The sequence below is a fragment of the Mytilus galloprovincialis genome, chromosome 7 (genome assembly GCF_965363235.1).
Source record: "Mytilus galloprovincialis chromosome 7, xbMytGall1.hap1.1, whole genome shotgun sequence".
Taxonomy (NCBI): domain Eukaryota; kingdom Metazoa; phylum Mollusca; class Bivalvia; order Mytilida; family Mytilidae; genus Mytilus; species Mytilus galloprovincialis.
In genome coordinates this window covers 45,000,449-45,021,664 of record NC_134844.1, presented here as the reverse complement: position 1 = coordinate 45,021,664, position 21,216 = coordinate 45,000,449, and the positions used below count along the sequence as shown (strand labels likewise).

The 21,216-nt window shown below is 31.1% G+C and overlaps 1 protein-coding gene across 3 annotated transcripts; it reads left to right on the top strand.

Moving 5' to 3' along the window:
• The first annotated feature begins 569 nt into the window (after positions 1-569).
• LOC143083094 (uncharacterized) lies at positions 570-10,111 on the top strand. 3 transcript variants are annotated; one of them, XM_076259310.1, is made up of 7 exons: positions 570-648; positions 4,369-5,188; positions 5,667-5,772; positions 6,408-6,583; positions 7,346-7,498; positions 9,026-9,154; positions 9,934-10,111. In XM_076259310.1, exons 2-7 carry the CDS (start codon positions 4,386-4,388, stop codon positions 9,935-9,937), a joined length of 1,371 nt encoding a protein of 456 aa, XP_076115425.1. In that variant the 5' UTR covers positions 570-648; positions 4,369-4,385; the 3' UTR covers positions 9,938-10,111. The 3 variants fall into 3 exon arrangements, with proteins under 3 accessions (XP_076115425.1, XP_076115423.1, XP_076115424.1); XM_076259308.1 differs by having other exon boundaries at positions 571-648; positions 9,709-10,111; XM_076259309.1 differs by having other exon boundaries at positions 574-648; positions 4,369-5,116; positions 9,709-10,111.
• The last annotated feature ends 11,105 nt before the right edge of the window (positions 10,112-21,216 follow it).

Sequence of the window (21,216 nt, the reverse complement as noted above, 5' to 3'; positions counted from 1 at the left end):
ATAGGGTTTTTCCTGGAAAGCTGTATTATGAAACTAAAATATTATACAGCATAACATTTCATTAGTTTAAATTCATTACTAAATAAGTTATGAAAACTACTTATTTGAATTATTTTTTAAACACTATATTAATTCAGACCTTAAAATTGGTATTTGCTTTCAATATATACAGAATAATACGTATAAATCAGTTTGCTATGGTGGTAAATGTAACCCATTTCACATGAGGTTGGATTTAAATCTTGTGTTTTTCTCTAATTCAATTTTTAAGATGACTTTATACAACACTAACCTCCGATACGTTCATACTTACCTTGTCTTACAAAAAATGCTAAAACTAGAAAACAACTAAAATGGTGTAAGTAAAAATTTAAAAAATGACAGACTAGATATAGACACAGAAGAAAACAACACTCTCTCTCTGCTCAGTTGAAATTTATTTTTTAACAGTGTCTACTTTCGAATTGTACCCATTTTTTGGGAATGACTGTGTGGCTTTTATTTTTAGATGTGCTCCTCGTGTGCAAGAGGAAGATACAGAAAAGAAGATTGACCGTAGATATACTCGTTGCTCTCCCCTATACATACTAGACTCCCAATTATTTCACCACAAATATTTTTATAGTGTGTATCAATTAACCGTCTTTTGTAAGTAATAGCAGAAAATGAGTGCCTTAAATCTGCTTTTTGTATATAACATTTCACACTTTTAAATGCAGGTAATTCACTTGTATCCGTGACGTTTTTGTACTAGTTTACCCCCCCCCCCCCCCCCCCTTATAATCTGCATATAGTCTGTGACCGGAACAAGTGCCAGTGGGTATGCTGGATGCTTAGAAGATCCCTTATAAGTTATACATGGCCCGAGAACACAGTTATTTCGCAGTGCATTTCATTGAGACAATAAATGAAAATAGTATAAATCCAACCTGTGCTTTTTCAATTGTATAATATTTTTAGTCATACAGTGTGTTGACTGTTGTATAGTCCGATATTACTCTAATCTCGGACTAACTTTAGTATAACTGTTGGGACAAATTATATCAAAATTATAGCAGTTTTGTCAGCTCTAAATCAAAATATTTACAGTTTTATCTTAACATGCTTAAGGAGGTCTTGAACTTTTGACAGCTTCTTAAATACTAATTTTTAACATGTTTCAGCTTTTTTCAGCTGGAGCAAATCACTACTTCACTTTAAAATTCATGACCCAATTTGTTTTACAGTGTAATTTCATCCCCCTACATGCTATTGAGGCATAAAAGATGAACATGATGAAGAAATAAATTTGGAAGAGGTATAACTATAAAAAAAAAATTGGCAAACACACTGTCCACTCTAGGGGGCTATATTACAGGACAACAAAAATGAAAACACTATAACTGTGTTCCTGGACCATATATACAAATGAGGTAGGTAACAGGTTATTTTCTTGCAACGTGATTTGCCATTTTTATTTCATGTGCAGCCGTCAAAAATATTCGTTATTCACTTTGTTTTGTGAAATCGGTAAAAAGATCAACATGATCAATGTGCAAGAAATTTTAAATTGTTCATTTATCGTGAAATGGTAATTTAATTTCACTTACTTCTGTGCAGATAACCCCTCCTTTACACCCCTCACAAATGTATAGTATAGGACAAATTAAACTAGGTATTTTAATTTGCCAAAAGTGCAAACAAAAAATCAATATAGACTTTATAAAAAAAACATCCATAGTCCAATTAATTATGATGTATTGAAAGGCTTTTAAATATAATCATGATAAGGCCAACCTTAAAAATATGTTTGTTTGCAGTTTTCCGACTGTACCTTCAGACTGAAGGGTCGGTAGGTAGGAAAAATATTTTATTTTATCAGCCAAAATACAGTTTAAACAAGCAGTTACATACACTAAACCAAGTTTCTTGTGAAGAAAAAAAAACATTTTAAAACAACAAACACTGGACATGCTGAAAACCAACATCAAATGAACAGGCATTTTCAGATAAAAAACTTTTTAACCAAAACTGAAACTTTAACATAGTGTCCATTTATGACATAAAATATGGTATAATTATTAAATACTGGAACACTTATAAACAAGGAATGTCATTATGACTAGAACTGTTTTAAAGAAATATATTCAGACATGTATGCTTCTTGACTAGAATATTTTCATGAGTAGAGTATTTTCATCAGAAAAATGTATATATTATAGATTTATAAGACAATTATTAAAGAGTGTATTTTTAATAGAAAAAAATAACCCTTGAATCTTCCTCAATTGAAAAAAAGGCAACTTGAAAAAAAAAGTATTAAGACATCCGACTGTTTTCATATTTCTAACAATATTTAATTATATGTGATAAGGTTATATTTTTGCCAGGCTTTAATGAAAACCAAAGAAATCTAAAGTTTGGGGTGAAATCCATAGCACCCCATTAAAAGTAAATGGTCTGTACTGAAATGTTTTTAATGCATAAAAAAAATGGCAGCATAGCTCCTAAGGACATGTTTTAATTGAATTCACACAGGCCACACAGTTTGGGTATATTTAATATTGTAAGAAAGAGAATAATTGCAATGAGTGGGGCAGCCCCCCTTATCCTAAAGGAGCATACTCATTGCAATCGAAGATAGATTTAATATAGAGAGAGTATATTTATTTTTCAAGCTAACCATTCATTTTCTCTACATCTTTGTGTAGTTAGGGTTGCTTCTTATTGATTTGGCATGATCTATATCCATTAAAATTTCAAATGAGCCCTTACTCCGTACAGGCCTGTTTACAGATATCCATGAAGATTTAAGTCACGGAGGAGTGGTTTCATCTTTGTCGTCTTCACAACGATTTGTAGAAAATATGCCATACTTCAAGCTGATGTCGAATTATTTAACCACTGAAATTGGTTCCATAAAGTCAGGCTCCACAGATTCTGAACCCGATTTGTTTGAGACAGAATGGTTATCGTGTCAGTTATGAATATCTGCTGCATCATCGTTGATGATATCATCACACATCATTACATGTGCCTGAATCTGTATAAACAGTTTACTAATAAACTTTTTTGTTTGTTATTTGTCTTAAAATTGACACGAGACGACAGCGTAAAGTACTCCTCCGTGACTTCATGGATACCTGTAAACAATTTCCATGTGCTTTATCATTAAAAGGTCACATGAACGCTTGACGGGAAGCTAAGAAAAACCGAACTTGAAATGCGTAATTGACCCAGACTTTAAATCATTTCCAGAAAGGACCCAAAGGTCCGGATCGCGTCAATAGAAGTATTAAAAAAAAATTCTTCAAATTTAAAGCAATAAAATTTTCACAGTCGGGAGGATTTTCAAGGGTCGGTCGGTAAACTGCAAACAAACAATATTTTAATTTAAGCCTAATGCTTGCCTTGTCAAAGCAAAAAATTAGGCTTCATTGCTAAAACAAATAAAATAGCCGTTCAAGATAAGGACTACAACAAGGTACAATGTATGACTTTTCTTTTGGACTTGTATAAAGCAAGGCAATAGTTTTAAATGTATAGGCTAGCTAAACTTCTTGAGAGTAAGCTAATAACAAAAATAACACAATAAAAGTATTGAAATTATGAAATTATGAGGTCTAAAAACCTACTGATAGCTATATACATGATATAGTTGTCTGTACAAAACATGTAAACCACTTAAATAACAAAGTCTCTTAGAATGAAGTATAGAAGGTCAATTGCTTATAAACACTCCCATTCTGCATGTTCTGGTTTCTGTAATCAAGAAGAAGATTTACAACAAAACAAAGGTTTGAAGCTCTTATGACATGTATGAAGGAACAGGTTATTTGTGGAAAAATGAAAAAAAAATATTATATAATGTTTATGTATTTTACTTTGCAATGTTGTTTTTAGTACGTATTACACATATGGATGAAAGTGGTTGGTAAATAAATAAAATATTTTATTCATTTATAATTTCATCATATTTTCAAATGTGTTAAGTCAGGAGCCTGTAATTCAGGTGTTGTCATTTGTTTATGTGTTACCTTTTTGTTCTTTTCTTTATACATAAATAAGGCCATAAGTTTTCTTGTTTGAATTGTTTTAAATTGTCATTTCAGGGCCTTTTATAGCTGACTGTGAGGTATGGGCTTTGCTCATTGTTGAAGGACATACAGTGACCAATAGTTGTTAATTTCTGTGTTATTTTTGTCTCTTGTGGAGAATTGTCTCATTGGCAATCATACCACATCTTCTTTTTTATAAATATTATGAATTTGTTTTTATTGAGTACAAATTTTCAACATGTTCAACAGTTAATTGTTGTCAAAAACTGATGCCTGTGTTTATATGACTCATAAAAACCACTATATTGGTATTTTTTTCTTTCTAATTTAGCTTATGGATAATGAAAGATGGAAGTCATGGAAGTAAAGGACAAAATTAGATATTTTATTGCCAAGTGTGCAAATATAAAATCACTACAGACTTGTATCAACAACAGTAGATGGGCCTGCAGAAACAGAGTTACCTCCCATATTCAGCCTAGAGAAATATTGTCATCAGCGTTTCAAACTTCAAATGTTATAATCATATTCAGTGTAAATAATTGCCATGGTTGGCATGGATATGTTGAGATGCATTCTGAACCAAAAATGGACATGATGGATGCAAATAGCGATAAAGAACTTGATGTTGATTCAGAGAAATCAGACGATGGCGCTGGCGGAAAAGAAATACAAAATACCGATAATTCTAAAAAAGATGATGATCTGTCACCATGGTTTTATTTCAATTTGAAATGGATGACCGAATACTCATCTCAATTTGGAGAACAATGCCTTCCATTCCAAAAAACTGCAAACTTTTATTGTATTGATAAAACACCACTAAATAAAGCCAGGAATTGGCATGAAATTGATAAGGAAACTGGCCAAGAACTTTGTAAACAAATGGATGATTATTATAAAAAGTTAAAAATAAAACAAGAAGAAAAAGTAAAACTACATGAAAGCAGACTCCCACCACCCTTCATGAGACCTGCAAGTAATACAGAAAACTTTACGGAAAATTGGTCACAGTTGGTAAAGAAGGTTGAGAATGAATTAGGCACAGTTTTATTGGCATGTCCTTTTGGAAGTCAGAGGTATATTTTATTGGCATGTCCTTTTGGAAGTCAGAGGTATATTTTATTGGCATGTCCTTTTGGAAGTCAGAGGTATATTTTCAGACGTTTGAATAAAGCTATATATTTTACCATATTTCATACATTTCTTTTAACATTAAGGAACAAGTATTCTATGCTGTTTATACAATCAAGAATGAAAATTTCTATAGATTTTGTATTGGATAGAATATTTTGTATTAGATAAAATATTAAACAAATAAATTATGGCACTGGCCATGTAAGGGGATATGACCATTATGACTTTTTTTGTACCAGGCAGTGATCTTCCAAAAGTGTAAAAAGACTAAAGCACGGCATGTCTGTTTAAATTGATACCTGACCCCAAAAAAGAAACCTATCCACAAAGACGCAAAACATAAAATGAAAAAATATATGATATGTTTAACTTTTTTTTCAGACAAAAAATCTTTCTACCCTGATCAAAATGTTTTGTCCATTAGGGGTTTTGATTATTATCATTTTGATATTGATTGTACATGATGTAATCATACAATATTATACTTTGAAGGTACAACTTAGATACAGAGAAAAGTGATATGGACATGTTTGTTATATACCAAGCTGATACAAAGTCATTACTGGGGTTTGATAAACAACCTCCTCAAACTGTTAAGGTATTGTATGAATAGAAGTGTCAAATATTTTATCACATGATGGTTTCATAAATTCTTGAGTTACAACCTCCTTAGTGTATATATACATTTTAAAAACAATGATAGTACTTAATTTTTAGTAGACTGTATACTAGATAAAAAAAAAAGGCTTTCCTTTCAATGGTTGTTGATATCTTATCAGAAATTTAACTTGACGGTCGTACAGTAACCTATATTTGCTAACTACTAAGAGTCTAAGATCTCTTGCGGATAGTTTTCTCATAAACAATCATAATAATACATCTTCTTTTTTGTTGTTGAAATTTTATACCATCTTGAAATAGAACTTCTAATATGTTGATCCTTAATTTTAAAAGCAGATTTTAAATTATATAATACATGTGCATGAGATGCAAGTATTGAAAAATGCTAAATTGTTAGTAATACTTAACATGGCTTTCATTTTGAAGCTAAGAAAATATTTTGGCATTATATTTTTTTGCCGTACATGGATGTCAATATAAATGATTCAAAAATATTCAAACTAAAAATATCTGTACAAAGTACATGTTATAGATGACATATAATTATGCATCACGTTCCTATTTATTAGCAAACAAGGTTACTTGTTTTGATATTTTATTAATCTTTTACAGAGTAGTGAGAGAGAGACTTTAGACTATACAGTACATGAAGTTTACAGATATGGCGAGTTACTATTAGCAGGAGATCATAGATGTGTAGAGACTTTATTTTTACAAGAATCGTCATATGTTGGATCTTCTGACACTTTCAAACAACTTTTATCCAAAAGGAATTTATTTTTAAACAGGTATGCAACAGGTTCTTAGTTCCTGGGAGAACTACAGGAAAAAATTGAGTGTGCCATAAAAGCATCTTGTGAATTTGTTCTAGATTGATTGCTCCAACGTGTAGAATTCACATCTATGGTTGGACTTTCACTGCCAAAGGATTTTAGTGTCTTCAAATTAATTTCACATATCCTTATGAAATTAAGGAGTAGTGGTTTGATGGCCAATGAGACAACTCTCCGTCAGAAACCAAATGATTAGCATGATGCATCTATAGGTCACTGTACAGCCTTTAACAATGATCAAACCCCCCATACAGTATAGTATGTTATAAAAAAAACCTTGACAAAACAAAAGGGGAAACAATTCAAACAAGTAAACCAAAAGAAATTCTGTGACATTTCACATGGGAGTGTTTCATCTTATCAGTTATTGTGAATGGAAAAGTAGAATTCTATATTATAATCCTCGGAGGAAAGAAATTGACCATAAATATTGTAACATTTGTCTAATTTTGGAACTATTTCCAAATTAAACCATACAAATAGTAGAAATGTCTGTAAAAAAATATAATGCAAAGAAATAAAGGGATGTGGTTTATATTTGTAAATGAGACAATTTCCTCCAATAAGCAAAGGACAAATTTCTAGAAATAGTTTTCATTTTCTTATGAAAAAAATGTGACAATGTATGAGTGCTTTTTATTTGTGATTCTAACACACTTTTATTTTAGATTTATGTTTAAATATAGCAAGTTGTTTCTAATTGACTTTTTGTTTCAGTTTATGTCTAGATAAATATTTACGAGATGCTTTAGGAAATAAAGGACTAAAATTGTTTGAGAAATGGACCAAAGATAAACCATATGATCTTCAGATGACAGAAAGAGAATCAAAATTGGGATACATAATTATTCGACTCTTACAGAATGCAAAGTATGTATACAGCTTCATTTCATTGGAGCCATCATTCTTTTACAATATGAAGTTAACACTGCTATTATTTTATACGACTGCAAAAAAAATTTGCATCATAAATGGTATCATGTTGTCAGTGACGTCTGCGTCGTTGTCCGAAGATGCATTTAGTTTCCGGACAATAGCTTTAGTTTTAGTGGATGGATCTTTATAACTTTTTTACCAGAAGGTTCAATACCACTAAAGGAAGGTTGGGATTGATTTTAGGGGTTATGGTCCCAATAGTTGTGGAATTAGGGACCCAAAATAAGCATTTTAGTAGTTTTCAAACAATAACTTGTATTTAAGTGTATGAATCTCTCTGAAATTATACCACAAGTGTCCATATCATGAAGGGATGGTTAATATTGACTTTGGAGGGTTATGGCTCAAAATGTTTTCGAATTAGGGGCAAAAAAAGGGGGAAAACTAGGTTTTCTGGTCAAAAGACAATTTAAAATCAGTGTAAGGGAGGTAATTCAAAAACATTTAACAATCAATGTTGGGCATGTTCAGATTTACCTCCCTTACACTACTTGTAAATTATGTTTAAAGAAATGTCAGGTTTGGGCTAATTGCAAAACAAAGGAGGGTTGTAGTAGTTTTCAATATTGTTTTTCCAAATTTCTCAAATTTCAAATTTTTGAAAAGTTTGAAGCAGAAATCTTTAATTGCACAATATTTTGCAATAGATTTATTAGATCTTGACATTTGTATTGTGTAAGTAACCCATATTATGTCTAAAATTTGATCACAGTTCAAACTTAGAGCTTTATCAAGCTATTTTTGTCCATACTTGCCCTAACTGTTCAGGGTTCGACCTCTGTCGTCGTATAAAGCTGTGCCCTGCAGAGCACCTGGTTAATTATGTCTCCTTATACAGTCAAACCTGCCATAAAGGTTGCCTCTATTAAACAAAACATTTCTTGTCAGGTCACTGTCTTGCCCAGCTGTAGTGATACCTATAGTCAATTTTAACATGAATGTAAAGGTCATCTTTCTTATGAGGCAAGTTTCCTCTATTTCCAAGGTGACCTTCATGTAGGTTAGAAGATTCAGTTGCCTTTGTTATGGCATCAGTATTTGTTTTTATAGATTAAAATATTTAAAAAAAGGAGTTTTCAAAAAAGGTTACCTGCAAAATATCTGGATCTGTAAAGTGGTAGTGTTTTTTTATAATATATAGATATGAGAAAATGTGGTATGAGTGCCAATGAGACAACTCTCTCATCCAAGTCACAATTTGTAAAAGTATATAATTATGGGTCAAAGTACGGTCTTCAACACATAGCCTTTGCTCACACTGAACGGCAAGCTACAAAGGGCCCTAAAAGTGACGTGTAAAACCATTCAAACTAGAAAAACAACAGTCTAATCTATATAAAAAAAACAAGAATCCAGAAACATTTATGAACCCCATCAACAAACAACAACTACTGAAAACTAGATTACTATTTAACTTGTGTGATGAAGATCTGAATTTCTTTACATTCTTTTGATTTTTAGGAATGTTGTTGACAAAGAAGATCTACAAGTGTTCAGACTAAATGACTCTCTAGAGAGAAATCTATTAATGTCACTAAAGTCAATGGAAAATATACCACCAATACAATTTGTTCTGGATGAAATCAATAGGTAATTGTATTTTAAAGTAAAGAAGATTTTTTTTTTAATTCATAGAAAAAAATATGATTTGTTTGCTTTCTCCCTGACCAGAATGAGCAATGATTTATTTTAATGACTTTCAGTAGAAAAATAAAGCAAATACCAGTATATATTGTCAAGACTTGTAACACTTGAGGCTTCCCTCATATAAATACACCCAAGAAAATTTATATAAAAATTATGAACATATATTGCCTGGAAGTCAACAAAAAATGTTATTTACACAAAATACAATAAATGTGTTTTACAAATTTTGGTTAGAAAAACATTTTCAGACCACAAAATTTGATGTCTGATTAAATCATCAAGCCCTGTACGAGTTTAGTTGTTGGCCTTTTTAAATAAAATTGAGAATGGAAATGGAGAATGTGTCAAAGAGACAACAACCCGACCAAATAAAAAACAACAGCAGAGGGTCACCAACAGGTCTTCAATTTAGCGAGAAATTCCCGCACCCGGAGGCGTCCCTCAGCTGGGACACTACTTAAAATTTATGAATAACCAGTTAAATTGTCTCTTTAAAGGTTGAAGAATTATATAGATGAAAATAAAGACAATGTTCCTGAAGCATCAGAAGAATTAAAGCTGTTTATGAATGATTGGATTTTGACTCTTAGAAAAAAGAGATTTATATGAATGTACTTTTAACATGTTTGATGAAGAAAAAGTTTGTGATATAGATCTGTGATAGGAATTCTTATTATGGGGTCATCCATAATTCTCTTTGATATATTCAATTTTATTTTTAGTTAAAAACATTACTGTAGTTGAAAGTTACTGCTGACAATTGGAGATTAGACAGACATAAATAAAGTTCAACTCAGTCTGATATTTGCCAACTAATTAACGCATTAAAACTGAAGGTTATTCTGTTACTTATACAATTCAAATTTGATTATCTGCAATAAAATCACTATTTTAGAAATATCTATTGTATTATTTTTTTAATGTATGAACCAAACATTGATTTCACCATGTTATTATGAAGTCTACTGCACTCCTTAGTTATGATATGTTAATGGTTGATTTGATGTTGAATAATGGCAGATAAAAACAGTTATATTTTTATTGCTTCCTTCTTTTAGTAGCAATTAAAGTTATAGCTGAATTTACACTTTATTTGGAACCACTAATAAAAGTAATTGTTGTTATTAATGCTAAATGTTGTTCTGAATGTACATGAACTATTAAAATTGTGTTTTAAAGTTTATGCTGTTAATTTTTTAAAAGTTAACTCTCTTTTGATTGGTAAATGTTATCTCCCTTTTGACTGGCATGGATGATTTCCCTTTTGATTTTTTTTTGTTTTTGTTTTAAAGTTTGTTGTACCCGAGTGATTGAACTTGAATCATCAGATTAAAATCAATTGTTTCATGTTGCAGGCTAATTTAAATATGCATAAATCATATACAATAATTAGTAATATTGGAAAGTTGTTTACTAGAATATTAAATAATAGATTAGAAAAATATTTAGAAAAGCATGGCATTATATCCCAAGAACAAATTGGTTTCTCTAAAGGTAAAATGACTAGTGATCATCTTTTTGTCTTAAAAACTCTAATAGATAAACACACACAAAAAGGTTCAAAACCATTATACACATGTTTTGTTGACTTTAGAAGAGCTTTTGATACGGTTAATCACACAGGACTGTTTTATAAACTTAGTAAAATTGGAGTAGGAACTCATTTTCATAATATAATCAAAAGTATGTATTCTAATAACATACTATGTATAAAAACACGAAACATGTTAACTTCAGACTTTAGATCATATATTGGAGTAAGACAAGGAGATAATCTTAGCCCAAGTCTCTTTAAAATATTTATAAATGATTTTAAATCTTTATTAGATGAAACCTGTGACCCAGTATTGCTATCAAATGTTTCATTAAATTGTCTTCTTTATGCTGACGATCTTGTACTGCTTTCTGAATCTAAAAAAGGCTTACAGAATGCATTAAATAAGCTGGAAATTTATTGTCAAAATTGGGGGTTAGAAGTTAATTTAAAAAAAACAAAGTCTGTAGTTTTTAATACATCTGGCCGTATTAAAGATGCACAGCTTTCATATAAAGACACGTACATCCAAAGTACCCAACATTATACTTATCTTGGCGTAACTTTTAGTGCATCTGGCAGCTTTTCAGAAGCCAAAAACATGTTATATAAAAAAGGCTTAAAAGCATTCTTTAAATATACAAAATATTTTACTAATTATAAACCTAATATCTCCACTCTAATGCACATTTTTGATCACACAGTGAAACCTGTATTATTATATGGTTCAGAAATATGGGGCTGTTTTAATTCAAAAAAGTTAAATAATGACACAGAACTTAATTATTTCTATAGATTATGTAAAGATCTAAAAAATGAAAAAGTGCATCTAAAATTCTGCAGATTTACATTAGGAGTGAATAAGCACGCAACAAATTTAGCCATAGTTGGCGAATTAGGTCGTTATTCTCTAATGATAGATATTTTAACAAACATGATTAAATATTGGAAAAGAATTCATATTAAAAATAATATTTTATTAACAAATGCATACTCTCTCTCAAATACATTATCTAAAGCTGGGAAGAATTGTTGGGCTAGTAGTATTGATGCTATCTTAAAATTACTTGATTTAAAAGAGTATCAGGTGCTCTCATCTAAAATAAACATTAGAAATATGGTGAAAAAGAAATTATATTTAAAGTATTGCAGCATATGGAAGAAAGAATTATTTAATGATAAAAGACAAAATAAGACCTCTGGAAATAAACTTAGAACTTATCGATTATTTAAACCAAATTTTAATTTTGAGCCTTACTTATTGAAATTACCATATATTCAAAGATGTGTTTTAACAAGATTTAGAATTGGAGCTCACAAACTTGAAATAGAAAAAGGTCGTTAGTATCGAATTCATAACAGTGTGGGTATGGACATTGATTGGCGCACTTTAATATCCCATTGACTGGGACAGATTAGGTGAACGTTCGTCTATAACGCCCATTGCTCACGACGTCCTTAATATAAACATTTAAACAGTGGGGTCACCAAAGGTCACTGTGCTTAAACGGCCGTGGGTAACTTAAGTTACCCACAGCCCAATATGGCGGACTCTAAATTTGTTGAGATGATAGTTGATACGAAATCTACCTTTGGCAGCGTTTTTCATGATCTGTTTAAATATTGATAGGATTTTTGAATAAAGAAATCACTTACCATCACTACAATTTTTTTAATTTTGACTTCACTTTAGCGCAGGGCCAATATTTAAAAAGTGCATAAGAAGTCCGTAACTTATAAGTCAAAAATAATCAGAGTGTCCGTAACTTTATTTTCGGATGTGGGTAACTTTTTTTTTCAAAATTGTAAGATTAACAATTTCAACACTTAAAGGACAATAAACACTATCAAACCCCTTAATTATTACATAGATTTATACAATAACGATATGCTTCAAACTAAACAAGAGAAAACAGCAAACCAGAGTGTCACGGATTTTCCGTTAAATTTTTAAAAATTGTTCCCGGGATAAAACGGGACCTGACGGTACGGCGAAATTAATCTAACATTCCTCTAGCTTAATAGATTGTTCATTGATGAGTCCTTGGCCTGTGTAGCCGCGGAAAAAAATTGATATCCTTTCCTTTAAATGGACGTTGCTGATTGTGAGAAAAAAAATGCCAATATCTACGGAGAAGATGGAAGGCTATATTGTTGATCAGGGGTCAGTTTATTATAGCAATAAAGGTAGATTTAAAATATTCTAAAAGTTTCATTGACCTCAGGGATTCAATAAGATCGGGTATCAAATCATACCTATCTTCTTTAGAGGTTTGGGCTGATTCATCTATGTATTTCTGCTAAGGATTGACCTCCGAACTTGTTCTCTTAAGGTGATTTTCATATGTTCACTATTAATGTAATTTCTACAGATGGAAATGGTGAGATTTATAACCTGCATGTCATGATTTATCATCTAAAACTTAAGCAGTTAACAATCTATTTATAAAGCCAGTAGAATGTAAGATACATTAATTTTGCCGTACAGTACAATTTTCTACATAAGAAAATACCTGTACCATCAGAAAAATCGCAGTTGTTATCCATTTGGTTGAGCTTTGGATTTTTCCATTTGATAAGGGACTTTCCTTTTTGAATTTTCTTCAGAGTTCAGTATTTTTGTAATTTTACTTTTTAATGTCTGTACCAAGGCAGGAATATGACCGTTGTTTTCCATTCATTTGGAGTGTTAAATTGAACTTATGGCTTTGCCATTCCAAAAACATGATTAAGAACTTCCAGTTTGAATATTCCTAGGAGTTCGGTATTATTGTTATTTATCATTTCTTTTTTTAAATAATTACATCCATGAATAAAGATTTTTTGAAAGTTACTGACATCATGCTGAAGTTACGGACATCCTTATTGGTATAAGGAAAAAAGTTACGGACAAGTTGTTTTGAAGTTACGGACATCATCAGTGATTTGGCAAATCGTGCTGTAATCGTTTATTTTGAAGTAACAAGCCACGTTTTACATTGCAGAGTTTCCCTAAAAGATTTATTTCACTTTTTAATTACCGAACATTTCTTTTGTATTCATGGTATTGTAATTATATAGGAGCAAACTTCCTAACCGAAGCCAGGCGGCTCCATCTTGGGCTGTGGGTAACTTAAGTTACCCACAGCCGTTTAAGCACAGTGAAAGGTTCTCAACGCCTATATAAAATAATTCGAAATACTAATCAGGAATTTGTGTTTTGATTTATATTGATTAATTAAACTTCCTTTACTTGTGTTTTTGTTATGTTTCGACAATCAATTTTCATAATAAGATATCGCAAAGCCATGTTCTTTCAGAAAAAAGAATGACTTACTGAATGCATGTATTGATTGATTATCTTTTTCGGATTTAACAATTGCGATTGTCGAGTTATGTAATCTTTTAACTTTTATCTGGTCTAATTTTGTTTTAGAACGAATGCATAATCCACTTTCAAAAGTTGTGCAAATACGAAACATAAAGACAAAATATACTTCTGCCCTGTCTTTTTCGTACTTGAAAGTTTTTGGATAGTAAGAAAGCTATTTGGATTAAACCTTGTGAAATTTGCATGCATTTACGTTATTGTATTGGCAAAATGTATCATTTGGTGTATATAGGAAACTTAAACCGTTCTGCTATACTGCTACTATACTTGTGAAAAACACTTGGCAACAGAAACGCATTCATCTTATCTATATAAAAAAATCGACCCAATTTACATAGAAATGGACGTCTTCGTGTATTTGTGATCGCAAATAAAATATGTTCCGGACCTTATGAGTATTTGGACCATACGTGTATGGTTGGACCATATTAGTATACCCTTATGGTCATGATATATGCGTATGGTCCAAATACTCATATGGTCCGGAACACATACATGATATTCTGTGCGTTGTCGGTCGTCTATTAATTTTTTTCTTTTGTTGATGGATTTGACGTCTTTCTGTGAGTGATTATTTGTTCATGAATTAAAACTTACTTGCAAATAATTTAAAAACAAGACTTGATTTATAAAAATGTCCAAACAAACCATGATTTTTTTTAAAACATACATCACATCCATTGCAAAAGGCTAAAATTCGCCAGGTCTTTAATTTCAACTAAGTGAGTTGACTAAATTAATGTTGCGGACCATTTTCCAATTTCCATGCGGTATCCATATTTTTTTTCTCGCTCATCTTTTATGTTTGTTTTTTTCATCCCAAGACCTCTTGGAGCTTTCATTCTATAAAGTGTGTATTTTGCTAATGGTCGAAGGCCATACGGGGACCTATAGCTTGATAACGCCTGTTGGTCCCTGGAAAGAATGTGTCTGATTGTCTATCACACTTCATGTTCTTATTTTAACATGCAGTTATATCTATGATAAGAATGAAAATTGAATTGTCATTGAGACAAAAACCCAACCAAAGAGCAAAAAAAAAGAAAAAAAAAGCCCAAGGCAACATGTAGATCTTTCGTATCAAGGGAATTGCTATAAATATATTTATTTCAGGTTAATAGTATTAGGACATACTCAAGTTATAAAATAGATCTTGTCGTCAACTTTTGCAACCAGCTTCTATGTTTCTATATTATGCACTGTTCATCTATTTTGGGCTTCGACTTTTCCATTGGACAGACAATTTTGTTTTCGACTGTTTTAAAAAGATGCATTTTTTTACAAAATCATACAAGTAAGGAGTCTCTGGCCTTTGGTAGTGTTGTATGTTAATTAATGTTTGTTTATTTATTTGTTTAGGAAATAAGTATGACGTACATTTTCACTGAACTAGGACACTTTTTATAATAGTTTTTCGATATCGCTCGGGCAAAAATAATCACGAATATAATGCCTACCCATGTTAAAACTACAATAAAGTATAGTTTGCATCAATTATTTCTTGAACCTACCATTTTTTTTTTTTGTCTGTGTTGGATTTGTGTGGCATTGAAAAAAACGGGTATAAACTACACAGTGCAGCTTCCAACAAGAATACAAGATTGATTTTCAAAATGCGACCAAAATTAAAAATTTGCTCGCAGCGGAAAAAATTCAACAGTTTGATTTTCATTGAAATAAAATAATTGTTATGATTTACACACCGTTACTTTTTCCAATATAAATATTCGAACTATTTTGTTTGTTGTTTCCTTTATAAATTTACATCATTTTTAAAAAGACCACGCGTCTTCGATATTTAGAAGACTATAAAAGCGATGTTCATTATCTTTCTTCTGCTGTAAGTTTAATTTAGTTATTTTGTGTCATAATTGCCATCTCGTATGTTTTAAATTTGAATAAAGAAGATTCAGGTTGTCTTATACGTCAATGATACACACAAAAAAAACGATAACAAATAAAATAAGGTGCAACATTCATTCTCCATGAAAAGAATACATCACATGGATGTAATTTTTGTAAGAAAAATACCAATTTCGTGAGAAGTTGTGTGTTGGACTTGAAGAGCCAAGGCAAACTGACAAATATCTGAATGAACGAATCGATTTATGGTATATATAAAAAAAACAAAGCCCACATGGTTAGCATTGAATAAATAGAAGGCCACTCTTAAATGATGACAACGTAGAAGTTTTTGTTCTCTTAATCAATAAGATATTTTCTGAAATAACGCGGGTCCCTATTAACTTAAAAGTTTGTTTTTTTTTACCATGAATAAACTTTTTTTTATTATTATTATTTATTGATATCAGCTCTGGACATTAATATTCTTAAAAGTGAAACTGTTGTAAGTGATGGTATAACAATTATTTAAAATAAATTCCTTACATGATATGTGAAAAGAAAGTTTCATTTTATGTATCAAAATGTGTAACAAATGATTATTTAAATCCCCACTTGAAGGCCTCCGATAGACTGAGTGAGCATAAAATCATCGCCCACGACAAACAAGTTAAAGGTAAACTTTTCAGTACAATTACTAATAAACGTTAATACTGTCGACCACACTGTTATGAATTTCGTTCTATTTTAATATTAAACTAGAAAATAGAATATGCAAACTCTGTAATGAGGAAATAGAAGATGAGATGCATTTTCTTTTAACATGTAAAACTCTGGATAATGTTAGAAATCCCTTTCTAAGCAAAATATATAGTAAAAATAAAAATATTTCAAAACTTGATAACAAATCTCTTTTTATTTGGCTAATGGGAAATGAAGATAAAAACATTTTGATAATAATTTGTCAGTTATTAGAGGTTTTAAATATAAACAGAAATACAATATTAAATTAGATTTCTCTATATAAAATTATGTATGATCAAATATGCATTTACATAAGTTATTTCTTTTACATTTGATAAATTATTAGTATATACTACGAGGTGTGCTGTCCAATAAAGGGACCAGAATAACAGACTATTGGTCATATTGTATTATATATGTTTATTATTTACAAATTGCCTACTTCATTTTCTTTAATATTATATCAATCAACTAAATCAAAATCAATCATATTATGTACTTTGTTTAACCTATTTTGAATTTACTTTACATTATGTTTGAAAATTATATTATAATTATTCTGCTCATTCTGGGCGCCGTGATTGGCAAATAAAATATTTGTTTGTTTGTTTGTTTGTTTTACTAAAACAACATTTTTATACGACCGCAAAAATTTTAATTTTTCGTCGTATATTGCTATCACGTTGTCGTCGTCGTCCGAATACTTTTAGTTTTCACACTCTAACTTTAGTAAAAGTGAATAGAAATCTATGAAATTTTAACACAAGGTTTATAACCACAAAAGGAAGGTTGGGATTGATTTTGGGAGTTTTGGTCCCAAAATTTTAGGAATTAGGGGCCAAAAAGGGCCCAAATAAGCATTTTCTTGGTTTTCGCACTATAACTTTAGTTAAAGTAAATAGAAATCTATGAAATTTTGACACAAGGTTTATGACCACAAAAGGAAGGTTGGGATTGATTTTGGGAGTTTTAGTTCAAACAGTTTAGGAATAAGGGGCCAAAAAAGGGCCCAAATAAGCATTATTCTTGGTTTTCGCACAATAACTTTAGTATAAGTAAATAGAAATCAATGAAATTTAAACACAAGGTTTATGACCACAAAAGGAAGGTTGGGATTGATTTTGGGAGTTGAGGTCAGGCTATCGTTTCACAAAGATTCGTACGACTTACGTTTACGATTAAACTTATGTTAAGCGTAAGATTTTACCTGCTAGTGTTTCACAAAGGTGATTGCAAACGTAACGTAAACGTAACGTAGACTTAAGATAATAATGGAAAAGGGGTGCTCTCTTTGACAGCCGCGTTCATGTCTATAAAAAGAATCGTTCTTTCAAAACCAGGAAGAACATTCATACCATCATATTTTGGAATAATTATCAGTTTTTTTGTTAGTATAGTAATGAGGTTTAGTGAGGTAAGCATGATAAGTGTCCAATCTAGTTTTAAGAAATTTTTTGCTTTGATTTTATTAGAAAATTGACTGGCGGAGGTTGTTTTTTTCATGCACGGTCTGTTTTTGCTATTGTTGAAGAATGATGAAGTCATACAAAAAAAAAAAAAACAGTTACATTCATTGGGACTTTTTTACTAGAAATTATAAGTATCTTTGAATGTTATTTATGAACAGGTATAAATTGTGTTAAGCATTGTGAAAGTTTCTTGTGTGTGTCTAGGTTGTTTTTTTGTCAAGGAGAAACCCACTGGCAAAACAACAATCAATTATGGAAATGTAAAAAGTATATGCATATTTTTATTTCATATTTTATAACGCTATGCGGTTCATTTGTTATTGTATCATCCAAAAAATATAATAGTCATCAGGGCATTAGGAAAGCATAAAATAGATAAAAGATGTGGTGTGATTGCCAATGAGACAACTCTCAATAAGAGACCAAAAATAACAAAGAAATTAACAGTTATGGGTCACAGTACGTCCTTCGATCAGCAATGAGCAAAGCCCATACCGCATAGTCATCTATAAAAGGCCCCAAAATGACAATGTAAAACATTTCAAACGAGAAAACTAACGAACTGATTTATGTAAAAATTGAACAAAAAACAAATATGCAACGACAACCCCTGAATTACAGGCCGACATGGGACAGGCACATACATACATTTGGCGGGTTTAAGCATGATAGCGGGATCCCCTCTTTTTAACCTGGGACAGTGTCAAACATAACATATGAACGAACTATAAAAATCAGTTGAAAAAGGCTTAACTCATCAGATGGACTAAAATTCATCAGATGGACTAAAATACAAGTGGACGTGGACGGGTACTATTATTATATTTATTAGTATTATTTGAGCCTGGAAGCAATTTTTAAGCAAGAACAACTTAAGCTGAGATTGCTGTTCGGGGTGAGCCAAGGCTCCGTCTTGAAGGCCGTACTTTGACCTATAATTATTAACATTAAATACATTTAATAATGACCGCTGATTTTTTTCTCAATAAAATCAGTGGCTAAAAATTACCCGTTTTCGTTCGATTTCATTACTTAAAGAAACATCAGTATTGCTGGATCCTGGAAGCAATGTTTATGCAAACAATTATTATCTGTATTTAAATTTTTTTTGTTAGAAATCAAACTGGTAAGTTAAAAAATACATATCGTAAAGCAAGATCATAGAACGCAAGATTTTTTTTTATCGAGAACCTTGAATTTCAATATTATTGAAAGCTGAACAGACATGTACATTTTGTATATAACTACAACCAGGGACTTTCTATAATAGTATATACTTAGTATAGAAAGTTCTTGCTACAACGAATGGGAGTGTTTATCTACTAAAGTATTGAACATAATACTCTCGTAAGATCGGGAGACAATAACAAAAATGATCCAACAGCTGATTCAGCCGGTAACGAATTTCCGATATCATAAAAGATTCCAAGAAAAAGGGAACTTCCTCTGCTTCATTGAGCCCCTAAATAAATTTGAATATTGTAATATGTGTTCTCGTACAAAAACTGAATAACACTGAGACGGACGCGGCTACACGAAAAAAAATTAAAGAAAAATACTGAAACGGTTCACTATCGATCAAAAATTCGGAAAATTACAGATACATCACGTATCATGATACAGCTGTTAAGGAAGGTGGCTTGTCAGGTTTTGGATTTTTTGTCAGATTTTCAGAATCCTCTGGTTTTATCCATTTGAATGCCTTGAACAAATTTGCCCGGTGACCCCCATTTTTCTTTTTGAAATTCTTTAACATGTATAATGATAAACCGATAATCTGTAAATTAAAGTCTTATAAAATTTTAATTACTTTTTAAGGCGAAGTGTACGTAATTGCACGCCTCTAGCGGAATACGGGATTAAAAACGTTCGTCGTTAGTTACGCAAGTTATCTCCCTTACTCCAAGAAAGGACACACGAAAGAGAAACTACTTTCTGCGGTCTATAATGAATCCAACAAGCACGCCTGTGCTGTCTTAAACCTCATAGAAATTATCTAAATAACTCCAATTAGAAATCACAGCATTCTGTACGTTGTTCTGTGTGGAGCCTGACTTAAAAACACTGTTTTTTTTTTTTTTGTTTTAGACGCGTAGGAGAAGGCATTTCGTGTTTATGATATCAACAGAAAGAAAAAAACGCCTCACAACAAAATTATAAACAAATAAACAAATAAACATGTAACAATTTTTCTTCTATTGATATCAAATTAATTAAAATGAAACCTGAATTGACCCAACAATATCGTTTTAAAAAAAAACCGTAGTCTTGAACGAAAAACACAGTACTCAACGTAAAGTTTTATAATAGCCTGTTACAAATAATTAATGAAAGACGTGTGGATTTAATTGTTTAATTTAAAAAGACGTTGAAAAGTTCGTATTTTGTGTAATTGAAAATTTAACGACATGATTTATATTCATATAAGAAATCAGACTATACCAAGAGAATAATTTGGCCACTAGTGCAAAACTTACCATTCGAAAGAACAAAGACGGAAAACAAACAAAAAATAAACAAATTAGGCCCTAAAATTACTCAGTAACTTAAAAGTTGTCTCACTCTAATATTTATCTTAAAATAAGTAAAAATTATGTCATTCAACTCCCAGTTTTCAACTTTTTCTACATGTGCAGAAAATAAACAGGTGTCTTCTATTCCGTCCGCAATTTATGGGAAAACTAAATCTAAATTTAGAACCATATTGAAATTGAAAGTACACATGTAAGATAAAATATAACATGTCATTTCTTCTTTCACAAATTCCAATTTCGAAGAGAGATATAGCTAAATCTGTTTTCTTTTATTGTGCCTGTGTGCATCATTCAAAATTAGAGAATGTAATTTTGAAGTATCAAGTCTCAATTCAAGATTATGAATGAATAGAATATAGAATTACAGGGGGGGGGGGGGTGGGGGTAGGACCTTTATCGGAACTCCGGGATCGGGTGATTTTTAAGCTCGGGATTTCGGGATTGACCTTTTCGGGATCCGGGAATTCTATTTCCGAATTTCGGGTAGTCAGGATTTAAATTTTTTTAAATTC